Genomic DNA, 14,156 nt, shown 5'->3' with positions numbered 1-14,156 from the left:
TTCTTTGGCAAATTGTATCTGCTTCAGTACATGTCGTTTTTTTTTGTTTTTTTTTGGCTGGATGCTGTTCACACTGGACAATGACTGAGAACAAACTCTTCTATATAGAATTATCAGCCGGTGTGTTCATACCTACACTATATACATGAGCTTAGTATACAGCCATTCCCATACATCGGCCTCCGGCTGCTCCTGGAGTCGCTCCTTTACCGTTTTGCTTAATACATCAGGGAGGCCCCGGGGATCCGAATTCTTCACGTCATCCCGATCATTAATATCTATGTGTGCAGGTATAATATTATATAATAGAATATATGTCTCACATCTATATACAATATACACAGCACTATGCGGATGTTTGGGGCAGGGGAAGAAAAAAAAGACTACAAAGTACGAAGCTTTCTAAGATAGAAGTGTTAACTGTTTTTGTTTTTTTTATTAACAAAATGCAAAAGAGAAAGTTAAATCCCATCAATAGATGGTGACCCTTCAAAAAGTGATGAAGGCAAAGAGCGAACTCGGCACAAGGTTGTTCCAAACATCTTGGAGAACTGACCCCAGATCTTGTGTGGATGTCCCTTGTGTAGATCCTTTTGTCTCTTCATGTAGATCCCAGACAGGCAGGATGATGAGAGATCAGGGCTCTGCGGGGGCCGGGTCAGCTCATTTTTGTTAATAGGCTGGGTCTGGTATTGCAGCTCTGTCCCATTGCAGCTATTCCTGGAAAAAATATAGGTTTTTCTTGAAACCCCCCAAACAATCACCCCTGCCATACAGTTCTGCTCCAGTACTTTCTAAAGTTTAGGAAGTTCATCCCTCTTCACTATGGACTGAACACACATAGGGTCACCCTCCCCATAGGCACCACAACCAGAGGGTTACGTAATGGCCCATGGGGCATTCTGTGGCCAACTTGTCTCTCCCCAGGGGATGTACCCAACAAATACCTGGTGTAAGCAGAGGACACCCCTTATTCCTGGTGTACGTTCCTCCATAGATGATAACTGTAACATTCATTTCCTACAGGTTTGACTATAAACCCACTAGACTCATTACCACCATTAAGACGTAGAAGACTCAGAATTAACGAGCTGCAAAGAAGGATTTTTATGCAAAGAGTTCAGAGGGACGGATACCGCGAGATAGTGATGGCAGGATAATTGGTATGTCAGTGCCCTATATACACAAGCCCACCTACCCACACACGTGTATGAACATCCACGCACCCGATACATATTACAGAAAGCCCCGGACCCTCGTACTAAAGAAATAAATCATGTAGATGATTATGTGATATTGCCACGTGTGCCATATCTGTGCAGTTCCTTGCATGCACGGCTTATGCGAATACACGTTGATCCATGCCAGCATTGTCTGAACTAGGCCGCTCTTAAAGGGGTTGTGCCATAAACATTAATGTATAATCAATGGCGGGGGATCAGAATGGCAAGGGCCCTCACCGATCACGAGAATGGGAGTCTCCTAGTCCCGATTGTGGGGTAATGCCACTGCTCCACTCACTGTCCATAGGAGTGGTGGTCAAACACGTGCAGTACTGCTCCCATAGAAGTGGATGGCGTGCACCATACATGTCTGATGGATCAGATTCCACCTAAACTGGACAGTCAACAAAATCCAGAGGCCTTGCTGGTAGCTTTTGATTGTCAGAGTCCTGAAAATGTCTTTCTTCCTTCCGATATCCTCGGCGCCTCTTCTGCTTCGTGCCTCGACGTCATAGCTGGGCCTAAAAATCAGCAGAGGCGCCGAGGATGTGAGCAGATACCAGGAGGTTCACAGGGCTCTGATCCAGCGACCACGGACTACTGACGTGGCCACTGGACCACAGTCTTTTTTTTTTTTTTTGTTCAACCCTAATTTTAATAAATCAATTGAGACCAAAATGTCCCTACTTGGATGACGGGAAGACTCCACCAGCAAACTGGGTGTTAGAGACCTGGGGAGGAAGTGAGGTTCACCTTTCATAGTGTCAGTACACTACTAATTCTTTCCAAAACAGCTTTATTTATACAGTCCACATGAACACACTTTATATCATCAGACCAATGACGGATGTAATGATATGTGACACAACGGTGACTTTCCAAGAGTTGCAAAACTGATGACTTCCAGCATGCTGGGATTTGTAGTTTTTGCGATATCTGGAGAGCCCCAGGTTGGGGGTGAGCGCAGTACACCATGGTACAATGTGTACACTGGGTTTTTACCATTGTGTAGCTTTCCGGAATACAAACATCTGTCCTTATGAGAATTAGGTTTTCACAGTTCCTTCCTCGTTGTCTTTCTTCATCCCCAGACTGATCAGCACGGAGCTCTCCAGCGCCAAGTATGTGCCGTACTCTCGGCTTATCTCCTCTTCCAGCTGCTCCTTTGACTTCACCGGTGGGGAGATTTCCTAGACATAAACAGGACAGAGTTACACTCCGCGACTTTTTCCTCCCATCCTACGGGATCAGTCATGGATAGAAAAGCAAGTAGAAATGACCGGACAGAGTGAGGGGCCGAGAAGTGTGGAGCGAGACCCTTACGCTTTTCTTGCTGTGGTCCTTCAGCTCCAGCGTTCTCCTCTCTGCAGCCCGAAATGTCTTTCTCTGTTCATAATATTCCAGATGACTGACCTCCCTGTCCAAGTAATGCAGGACGGCAGTGCTCTGCGGAAGAGAATGGAGAACACTGATGCGGACAATTTCCCACAATTGTAGATGGGACAACTCAAAGCAACGGTGAAGTGTCCCATCGCGGATCTTGCAATGCAAGCTGCCAATGCCACCATTGCAAGTGTCCTCATAGTGGTAGAAGAAGCCACTGGTCAAGAAAAAATGAATTCACTAATTCAACGGCAACCAGCAGATTTAGCAGCGGACCTCAAGTAACCATGGGGTCCAGATATTAGACCCGTCCACTGTTCCCAGTTGTTGGGGTCAATACTTCTTCACTTACTCTACTAGTGCCCATGTTTCCGTGGCATGGTGCCATTGAGTCACAGCTGCAAACTGGACCTAAATGGTTTCAACCTAGGAAGCAGGACCAAAGAGCAAGTTGTGAAGCTGGCCACAGACACAGACATTTATTTCTATAGGATATACCGATAGTATATGGGGATCTTGGTTTTCCTTGGGGTGAACCCAACAGGGTGCCCTTTTTTCTTGTCCATTCTGCTTATATTCCCAGGAGGAATCAGGACTGATCAATATGTCTGACAGTCATTACATGTATATGGTAAAGCACCTTAAAAAGGCATTAAAGGGGTTGTCAACCTCAGTAATCCCTTTACCATACAAGGATCCAATGAAAATACCCTGATAATATGAGGTCCCATACTCGGATCACTATTGATCAGTGGTAATAGACAAAACCATAGGACACAATGAAGTATCGCTAGTAGGACGTACAGTACTAACGCCAGCGTGTGCCAGTGCACATGATACACGAGAACCATCTAACATGGCACGTGAGGCTGGTACAGACACCGATAAGGGGTAGGCACAACATTCTTGTACCACCACAGAAAGAGACAAGAGTGAAATGTAATAGAAAAAAAGGCAGAATAACAAAGATTGTGGAAGTCCATAGGAGGCCGGATCAAATAACATGGGCAGCAATAAAATGGCACATTAATAAACGACTGAAGAATCTGTCCCCGAACCAACCTCATTAGCGGACGGGTGATGTAAGGTCCATGGGATCTGTAACACATGGAGGGTCCCGCTGTCGTCGGCCACGGCCAGGAAATGCTGCTTTGCTGCAATAACAAAGATGCAAATCATTATCTTGAGTGTGTATCTGTTTTGGTATCACAAATTCATTCCTTATCTTTGGGCTTGTGTGATCGCCAGATTTCCGAGAAATTTTTGTAGAGGTTGTATCACAAAAACAACCCGTTATGGCATATGGACATCGTAGATGGGTGTCAGCAAATGAGGACAGCCCCCCATCTACAGGCCAAAAAAAAGCTGATTTGTACAAGCAGCTCCCTCTCCGGCAGACCTGCGACTGCAAAGAAGTCACAAGTGTAGGATTTTTCTTAAATCAGATAATTGAACATTTAAAAAAACCTTTCACCCTCAATCCCTCCCTATCCCAGCCCCCCACATCCAACGCTCAGATTCAGGACAAGAGCCGATCAGTTAGTTGTTCCAGGTTTACTGGTGTAGTCTGATCCGGTCATTTATTACTCTCTGAAGTCTTCCCCCTTCTGTTTGTGAATGAGGAAGAAAAGGAGATAGATAGATAGATAGATAGATAGATAGATAGATAGATAGATAATACAGTAGATAGATAGATAGATAGATAGATAGATAATACAGTAGATAGATAGATAATAGATAGATAGATAATGGATAGATAGATGAGACATGACTGCAGGATCAGACTACACATAGTTTGTAGTCTGTAACCATACAGACACATCGATCTGCACTGCAACCCCATACATGAAATAGCCATATTATCATTTTGAATTATTTCGGCTCTTACCTGACATGATCCAGGGTTTAATGCAAGTAATGGCTGCTGCCGATATGTTCTGCGTTTGAGAGGGCTCATGTGTCTTTTCCAGTAAGTCCCAGATATCCACATTTCCATCTTCCTTTCCGATGAAGAAGACGCCAGGCCTGGATAGGGACCAGTGGGCTGCAGTGAACCTCTTCTGACTGCAACACGACTGGAGGATAGGTCCGCTCTGGAAGAGAAAGATGCAGTAAAAAAAATAAGATTACTATATATACACGTGTGTGTGTGTGTGTGTGTGTGTGTGTGTGTGTGTGTGTATATATGTATATATATATATATATATATATATATATATATATATATATATATATATATACTGCTCAAAAAAAATAAAGGGAACACTAAAATGAACACAACTAATATCCCATGGAGGTCTGGATTTGGAATGATGCTCTAAATCAAAGTGGAAAATCAAATTGCAGGCTGATCCAACTTCAGTGGAAATGCCTCAAGACAAGGAAATAATGTTCAGTAGTGTGTGTGGCCTCCACGTGCCTGTATGACCTCCCTACAATGCCTGGGCATGCTTCTGAAGAGGCGGCGGATGGTCTCCTGGGGGATCTCCTTCCAGACCTGGACTAAAGCATCCGACAACTCCTGGACAGTCTGTGGTGCAATGTGACGTTGGTGGATGGAGCGAGACATGATGTCCCAGATGTGTTCAATCGGATTCAGGTCTGGGGAACGGGCGGGCCAGTCCATAGCTTCAATGCCTTCATCTTGCAGGAGCTGCTGACACACTCCAGTCACATGAGGTCTGGCATTGTCCTGCATTAGGAGGAACCCAGGGCCAACCGCACCAGCATATGGTCTCACAAGGGGTCTGAGGATCTCATCTCGGTACCTAATGGCAGTCAGGCTACCTCTGGTGAGCACATGGAGGGCTGTGCGGCCCTGCAAAGAAATGCCACCCCACCCCATTACTGACCCACTGCGAAACCGGTCATGCTGAAGGATGTTGCAGGCAGCAGATCGCTCTCCACAGCGTCTCCAGACTCTGTCACGTCTGTCACATGTGCTCAGTGTGAACCTGCTTTCATCTGTGAAGAGCACAGGGCGCCAGTGGTGAATTTGCCAATCCTGGTGTTCTGTGGCAAATGCCAAGCGTCCTGCACGGTGTTGGGCTGTGAGCACAACCCCCATCTGTGAACGTCGGGCCCTCATGCAGTCGGTTCCTAATCGTTTGTACAGACACATGCACATTTGTGGCCTGCTGGAGGTCATTTTGCAGGGCTCTGGCAGTGCTCCTTGCATAAAGGCGGTGGTAGCGGTCCTGCTGCTGGGTTGTTGCCCTCCTACAGCCCCCTCCACGTCTCCTGGTGTACTGGCCTGTCTCCTGGTAGTACCTCCACCCTCTGGACACTGCTGACAGACACAGAAAACCTTGCCACAGCTCGCATTGATGTGCCATCCTGGATGAGCTGCACTACCTGAGCCACTTGTGTGGGTTGTAGAGTCCGTCTCATGCTACCACGAGTGTGAAAGCACAACCAACATTCAAAAGTGACCAAAACATCAGCCAGAAAGCATTGGTACTGTGATGTGGTCTGTGGTCCCCACCTGCAGAACCACTACTTTATTGAGGGGGTCTTGATAATTGCCAAGAATTTCCAACTGTTGTCTATTCCGTTTGCACAACAGCATGTGAAATTGATTGTCAATCAGTGTTTGATTTCACAGAAGTTTGATTTACTTGGAGTTAGATTCTGTTGTTTAAGTGTTCCCTTTATTTTTTTGAGCAGTGTATATACAGAAAAACCATTGCTGCATCCGTAACAACAAGATTGATAAAATTACCATTCACTGTGTATGAAAAAATGAAATTAGAGCAGCAAAGATAAATCCTTATAAAACGCCCATTTTATTTTATGTTCTTTACAATTCCAGAGCCCGTCATGCCGTCCTACTTGTTTTAGGCAGATGCGTCACTAGTCATGGCCTAAAATGATCGTGCATTGTCAGCACAGTTGTAAACAAAATGTCAGGCTCGCTGTTTTGTGTTCATCTCACTTCCCAAAAAATTAAAAATGATCAAACACTCAAATGTAACCCAAGATGCCCCCTCAGGCTCTCGTTCACATGTTCCTTTTCTTTGTGCTGTTTTTAGGAACAGATAAATGGAATATATGTCCAAAACCGATCAATTGCATAAATGAGGCAAATGGAAGCAAAGGGGCCACATAGACTCCTACGGGGTCCGTCTTGGTTTAGTTATTTGTCAGTTTTTAAAATAGAAATAAAAGCGCAGCATGAATTTTTTTTATTTTTTTTTAAATTGACACATAACAGAACCCAGACGTACCCCTTAATAATAATTGGGGCCCCTCTGATTGCCTTTCCATCAGTCATGCAACAGATAAGTTTTGGATAATAATTCTGTAAGGGAGAAGATCTCAGTCGTCCACCATCAGAGCGTTGTGTTATTACATTCCTGTGCCATCTGAAGCAGAAGAAAAGGAGAAACCTCTGGGATTTATAGGACCCGAGGGTTATAGAGGCAGAACCTGCAGCCATTTACTGATCCCGGGGTAAGTTCTGGGAGGACGTATTTCCCTGATCCCCTATATTACGTGATAGGGATGCGAGTGCGCCCCAACGTCCATCTGCCCAGAACAGTAATACTCACAGTGACTCCTTCCTTCCAAATAGCGAAGTTCCAGCCTCCGACGGTGAGTGCAAAGTCCTTTAGAAATGGAGATCTTTGCACAGTGTGGACCAGTCCATCATGGATGCCGTGTCTCTGTGAGGGTTTAGCACCTGCAAATGCCAAAAGTCAGTCCTCCCAGTCATGGGTTACAGTGGAGATAATGCTGTGGGAGACGTGACATGCCCTTCCAATAGTTAGACTTTTGTGCAGCTTGTAAAATGTTGCTTTCGTGTGCACATGGCGAGGAGAAGCGTCCACGATGGGTGTATGGACCACGGATGTATATAGTGTATGTACAGACAACTTACTGATGAGTCTTCCAGTGTCTCCGTCCTTTTCCATCTTCCAGTCTGTGTACAGCAGCTCCCCGTCCTGTAATAACATGGAAAGAATGGACATTGGCTCGTTATATGGCATTAATTTCTACACGACTCTTACCGTTCCCAAAGTGCAGAGATCCAATGAACGTCAGATATGACCCGGGCAAGGTCGACTCCCAGTGACTTTCACCCCCCTTGAATAAAACAAGCCACAACCAATAGTCTTTTTGGATAATAATGGCCACAGCAGCCAATTTTATTAATAATTAAAGACACTTGGTGGGGCCCTCGAAGCTAACACGATCCTAGTCTGGTGATTCTCCCATCGGCATTGCCCCTTCCCTCCCAGCCTTACTTCCAGCCGCGTTTTTTCCCAGGCTCGGAAGCACCATGAATTGAGGGAAGAGGTTGCTTCCACACCGTTAACCTGTACCCGACTTCCATTGTCGGGTACCCACCCCTCTGTACCGCGCACCCGACCTCCACCATCAGGTGGCCCTCCAGGTCCCATAATAACGTGACCCCGACTTGCCTCGTCGGGTATCACCCAAGTCTCACCAGACCACCAACAACCCATAACCATCCAGTGAAGGGGATCCCCGCAATGCAAGAATCCCCCACTCCATACTTTTTTGCCAGCTTCGAGGACCCACCAACGCTCAAATTACGTTGAATATAACAGAACCTCCGGCTCACAAAGAGCCATCCGCCACCAGTCAGGAGAGGAAAAAACTCCTGTGGGGGAAACCTCCAGGGAACCATGGCGAGGGATTGCCCTTCCCCTGGGCTTAAAGGTAACTGCCAAAATAACTCCACATGCATATTGTATTATTAACATCGTTATTGACATTGTTAATGCGGCCACTGCGATCCAGTCGTTCTCCTCCGGGGTGGGCGGGACTTGTCGTCTGGATGTCCTGAGAATAAAGAGGGCTATGGCCACTCCCCGCATCCTTTTTATTCCTCCTGACTCCCCCCTTTCTCTCTGCCTAGGTCACTTCTTCCATGTCATTTCCCTTATGTCATTCCCCCCTTTCCTTCTCCAGTCCCCCCCAGCTTTCTTCCCAATTATACCACAGTCACTCGCTACCTACTCCAGGTCATGCCCGCCTCCTTCTCACTCTCCGAGACTCATCCGGCAGCTACTAGATGGCCATTCATGTTAGACTGCTGGCACCCTCTGGCCCCTTGATACACGACTGGGTTCAGCAAAAAAAAAGGCTTATCTCTCATGAGAACAAAAGGTTCGGCCATGCTGGAATCCATTGTGCTTGATCCCGCTTTCCCCTAACATCTGCCATTAGGAAACAGTTCAAACACTCTCATGCACTGCAGTCATTGCTCTCTTTGCGTTTTTTTTCCTGATGAAGGAGTTTGTTCAACTCTGAAACGCGTTAATAAATAAAACTTCTCTTTGTTGCACACCATCATCTCACGGGATATCTTTTAGACCAGCAGCAGAATGATCCGTACATCCCTTCTTACTATATAAATAACTGTCCACGTTTACGATGTATTGATTTTACTAATGCTGGTGGTATAGGTAGTAATCACAGGGGTGATCACTGGGTCCTTCCCATGATGGGATGGGCCGCTGACCATGAATATGTTGGTGATGTTGTTGTGTGGTCTGGGCGACGATCGTTATCTCCTTCCGTGGAGTATTTGTTTTGTGTGATTTGCTGACATTTACCAAGCGCTACCGTCTGTACCTCCAGAAATGGAAGCACTCACTTCAGTTCCGGCAAAATAACTGGTGTTGACGTCTTCCAAAATTTTGCTGTTCTTGGCGGAGGTCGCTCTTAAAGTGCTGTAATGAATGGCTCCCTCGGATTTCTCCTCTTTGATCGCAGTCTGTAGTTTATCTACACACAATGGGGAGAAAGGAGAGGATGGATAACTAATGTTACAGATGTGCCAGGAAGATATATGGCTGTGTGAGCTCAGAGCGATCCGCGAGACCCATACAGCCAGAAATCATTATGTCCAAGAGGCCACCTCACCAGTATGGGCTACCGGGTGATGGCCGCAATGGTCTGGCCCGCTTCTTCCTGGGTCATCACCATCACTGACTATAGATCATCCTCACCTTAAGCCTTTTAAGAACATATCACACTGAATCCTCCGAGACGATGAATGGCCTGTCTTTAGGATCGGCCATCATTGTTTGATCGGTGGTGCTCACCCTATCCTAAGGAGATACCTGACATCAGGGATCCTGTGCAGACCCCGTCCAGAATGCAGTGAGGTGCACATATTAAACCTCCGCTCCATTCATTGCCTATAGGACTGCTGGAGAAAGAAGAGCACGTCGCTCGGCTATTTCCATCAGTCCCATTGACATCCTGCTTAGGGACATCCTAAATGTAGTTTTATGACGAGGCCACCGCTGGCCTAGAATAGATCATTTCCTCGTCCTTTATCTTTTACTCCAGGGATGTATTATCCCAAATCTAAGGAATCCGGTTCCGGCGAGGACGGCCAACATCGGGCCATTATAGGCGGCAGATTGGATCTGTGACACTTGGAGAAGCTGTGAGTTCCCGTACTGTGATATCCTGAGGTTTAGGCTGAATGACAACATGACGGAATTAGACTCAGGAGGAGAATGGCGTGTGCCAGGGGAGACGTTGGCCGCGGCTCTGGAATGCCCGAGTCTGGCTGTAAAACAAGGCTGAGGCTGCAGCATGTCCCCCCTGGAGAGTGCAGACCCCATTGTCCTCATATAGTAGGAGCAGTGCAGGAACAGGAGCCGGCTATGGGGGCAGAGGCTACACTGTATATGGGCCCCAACAGTAGGACTTATGGGGCCACAAAATGTAACCTCCCCGCATCTACGCACTAGGATGATAAAACAGGGACACATACTGCAGAAAAGTCAGCTCAGGGCTGGACTATAGAACGGGCAAAAGGGGCAACGGGCCTGGGGTGCGGTAATTTAAAGGGGTATTATTACCACCCACTTTGCAATGCAAAATGTAATTGTGCTGATTTCTCATATGCCTACATGGCATCCAGAAAACACCGCAAACTCCTCACATATCTGTAGGGTCAGACCAACATCTTAGATGTCCTATAGGGGATGTAAAGGAGGAACTGCACATAAAGATGGACAGAAGAGGATGTATCTAGTCACAACAGTGCTCAAACAATTGTTTCTACTGTTTAGCACAGTATGGTGGTATTATTAAATTTGGAACAGTATGGCGGTATTATACTTGGCACTGTATGGTGGTATTATTACATTAGGAACACTGGTGGTATTATTATATTTGGCATTGTATGGTGGTATTATTACATTTGGAACAGTATGGTAGTATTATATTTGGCACTATATGGTGGTATTACTTTTGGAATAGTATGGCAGTATTATATTTGGCACTGTATGGTGGTATTACTTTTGGAATAGTATGGCAGTATTATATTTGGCACTGTATGGTGGTATTACTTTTGGAATAGTATGGCAGTATTATATTTGGCACTGTATGGTGGTATTATTACATTAGGAACACTGGTGGTATTATTATATTTGGCACTGTATGGTGGTATTATTACATTTGGAACAGTATGGTAGTATTATATTTGGCACTATATGGTGGTATTACTTTTGGAATAGTATGGCAGTATTATATTTGGCACTGTATGGTGGTATTACTTTTGGAATAGTATGGCAGTATTATATTTGGCACTGTATGGCGGTATTATTACATTTGGAACAGTATGGTAGTATTATATTTGGCACTGTATGATGGTATTATTACATTTGGAACAGTATGGCGGTATTATTATATTTGGCACTGTATGGTGGCATGATTAGATTTGACACTGGTGGTATCATTATATTTGGCACTGTATGGTGGTATTTTTTCATTTGGCGCAGCATGGCGGTATTAATATATTTGGCACAGTGTGGCACAATTATATGCATTGTATTGTGACTGTATTACTGGCTATTTCTCTGCTTACAAAAAATGGCAGTAGTATCCACAGATCCTGCCCTGGACTATATGACATGTCCCTACTATGCTGCTCAGAGACTGCGTCACTTGTAAATCATGGATTACTTGAATCACATTATGTGTCCGCCTGAGAGAGCACATTGCTGGTCTTACCTGCCGTCCTGCAGTGATGATGCTCGTCTCTTAGGCTGATTTTAATGGGGCTGAATTCTCCTCCTGTCTCAATCTTAGGAATTGAAGTCTTAAAAGAGAAAGCAATAACAGCAAATGATTATTAGAAGTAGAAAACTGCAAAATTCAAATGATTTCCTTATATAAGATGAAGATCCAAACCATGCACGGCTGTAGTTGTCAAATCTGTCTACCTAAAGCCACCACTGGAGGGAGCTCAAGAGTTCAGAGCATACCGTTATACATTGAACTCAACACAAAGTGAGTACACAGTGAGCTCATGAGCTCCCCCTAGTGGGGGTAGCAGATAATCACAACGCTGTCATATTACTGCAGGGAATTAGGAGCTATAAACAAAAAATGGGGCATCGATTCATATAAAATTTTTAAAGAAATTAGAAATATTAAACCTTCAAATGAAATGGTGTTAAAAGGCAGATATCCCCTTCAATTCATGTACAGAAAAAGCTGAATTACTTTGTAAGCATCTTATACTAATGGTAAGTTATAGTGCTGAATTCACAATTCTGTAGCTTTTAGAGCTGAAATCTCCCAGCATGCTGCAGAATAGTAATTTCCATTTGCAGTAATGCATATTTACACCAGGTGCTGTATAGCAATCTAATGTAGAAATAACTATTACTGCATCTCAGCAGCTCAGCTTGTCGACTGTTTTCATTATCTACCAACAGAATTATGAATGCCGCTCTGGAGAATAAGGTCTTGTGCACACACTGAATATTTGCAGCAGATTTTTCTGCAGCAAAAAACAGTAAAATGCACACGATTTTGATGAGTTTTTACTTGCATTTTCTTTCCCATTCACTTAAATAGGTGAAAAACGCTGCAAAAACGCGGAAAGAATTAACAATGAAAAAAAAAGCGATGATGGTTCAAATCTGCAAGGAGAGAATAAGCCGCGAGTGCATGAGATTCCAGAAATCCCAGCCAGGTGCTGACACTCCGCACACTGAACCGAAATGTCGGCAATGCTGAACGTCCGAACTCCAGATTGCAATCAGTTATTTGGCTGGAAAAAAAAGCCGGGGAAGGAAATGAGGGGGAAATGCTATTTTTTTGTGCATCCAGCAGAAGTGACAGCGACCAGACATAATGGAGAACTCGCAGGAGCCGCTGTAATATGGCAATAATCCTGGATTATCCGCAGATCCTTCCCCGGTCATTTCTGGATCTGCTTTTCTTCATTATGTAATACACGTTCCACATAGCGCTGTCACATCGGATATTGTTATTTAGAGGCTGCGTGTACAGTATATACCTGGGTATGTGGGGATACAAGTGTATACATGTGAAGGGAACCACCATTGTAGTTACAGAAGCACAAAAATGATGGCAGTGTCGGCCCCCTGCTTCCCAGGCACCAGAAGCGCCACCCAGGCCGGACGGTGTCCTTTTCTCACCATCCCCAGGTCCAGTGTTGAGTCTCCACTGCTGCTCCCGGTGTCTTTTATTTTGTGCAGCACTGATGACATGTCGCCAGCACTGCGGGTAATCACCCTAGAGGCTTATGCCATCAACTCGGAAAGAGCCGCTGAGCTCAGTGATTGGCTGCAGTGCTCGCGGTATGAAGTTGGCGCTGCAGACAATAACAGACACTGGGAGCAGCAGAGACTCAGTGCTGGGCCTGGTGAGCTGGAAAAATCCCTTTAAAATCGTTCTTGTTTCTGGCCATGTTTCCCCTTGTGCTCGGCATACGACCTGTGAATTCTCATACAATCTTCTCGGGCTTACTGCCTAAAGCAAGTCTGTGTCACACAGAGAGGCAGTGTACTGCACGAACATCCAGAAGCCACAGTGAAATGGTGGTGGCCGGGACAGGAAGGCAAGTGTCTGCCAGCGAGAGGCAGAGAAAGACTAAGGGATTAGGATGCAGTTACCGCAGCCATAAAGGTGCCGATAAGTGATGATTGAACGTGCTGGGATAAGGTGTTATCTGAGCATGCTCCTGTGCTAACCGAGTGACTTCAGCGTGCTCGAATAATAACAAACTGACAATCTCGGCGTGTGTTGCTGCTGTTGAACAGTGGTGAGCCATGCAACCGCGGGGGCTCCTTTTTCGAGCACGCCAAAGACACTCGGTTAGTACCCGAAACACCTCACCCAAGCATGTTCGCTCATCACTAGTGTTCAGGTATCTGCAGATCTGCCGACTGCTATTCCTTCCAGACCCCAGGGGGAGAGTCGGGGGTCCTCCATACAGGTTCGGATGGCTTTCTCTAATGCATATGGAGGCCCTTAATGCGACCAACAAGCTGTTAATCAGCTCCCATCTTGTATGCTAATGGATCTGCACCTTGAGTAATGGCCTCCAGACTAGATCGAGGTGTTTGAAGGTGTCCGGCACCCCGAGAGGAGCCGCGTGCTGGTTCTCCTCTTGTTTTCTGCTCGTCGGCGTCTGTAGATGAGACTTGTGTGAGCGGATGTCCCAGAACATCACAGAGCTGGAGGTAGAAATGAGATTGTGTCACGAATAATCTATAGACTGGAAGAATTATCAAGCCGGGAAAC

General features: G+C 45.6%; 1 protein-coding gene across 3 annotated transcripts in view; it reads right to left on the bottom strand.

The window, feature by feature from the left end:
* Window positions 1–582: 582 nt before the first annotated feature.
* Window positions 583–14,156, bottom strand: part of DNAI3 (dynein axonemal intermediate chain 3) — a 52,513-nt gene continuing 38,939 nt past the window's right edge. For 2 of the 3 annotated variants that reach the window (XM_077277625.1, XM_077277627.1), the window contains exons 16-24: window positions 13,942–14,089; window positions 11,610–11,697; window positions 9,232–9,362; window positions 7,486–7,549; window positions 7,157–7,287; window positions 4,495–4,699; window positions 3,669–3,760; window positions 2,547–2,669; window positions 2,009–2,413 (exon numbers count right to left, since the gene is read on the bottom strand). In XM_077277625.1, coding sequence (XP_077133740.1) covers window positions 2,270–2,413; window positions 2,547–2,669; window positions 3,669–3,760; window positions 4,495–4,699; window positions 7,157–7,287; window positions 7,486–7,549; window positions 9,232–9,362; window positions 11,610–11,697; window positions 13,942–14,089 — 1,126 coding nt within the window. In that variant the 3' untranslated portion in view covers window positions 2,009–2,269. Of the gene's footprint in view, window positions 721–2,008; window positions 2,414–2,546; window positions 2,670–3,668; window positions 3,761–4,494; window positions 4,700–7,156; window positions 7,288–7,485; window positions 7,550–9,231; window positions 9,363–11,609; window positions 11,698–13,941; window positions 14,090–14,156 lie in introns of those variants that run through there. The other variant, XM_077277626.1, reaches the window with a different exon arrangement.

This window comes from Ranitomeya variabilis, chromosome 8, assembly GCF_051348905.1.
Source record: "Ranitomeya variabilis isolate aRanVar5 chromosome 8, aRanVar5.hap1, whole genome shotgun sequence".
In the NCBI taxonomy this organism is placed as follows: Eukaryota; Metazoa; Chordata; class Amphibia; order Anura; family Dendrobatidae; genus Ranitomeya; species Ranitomeya variabilis.
This window is presented reverse-complemented; position numbering and strand designations above follow the sequence as displayed.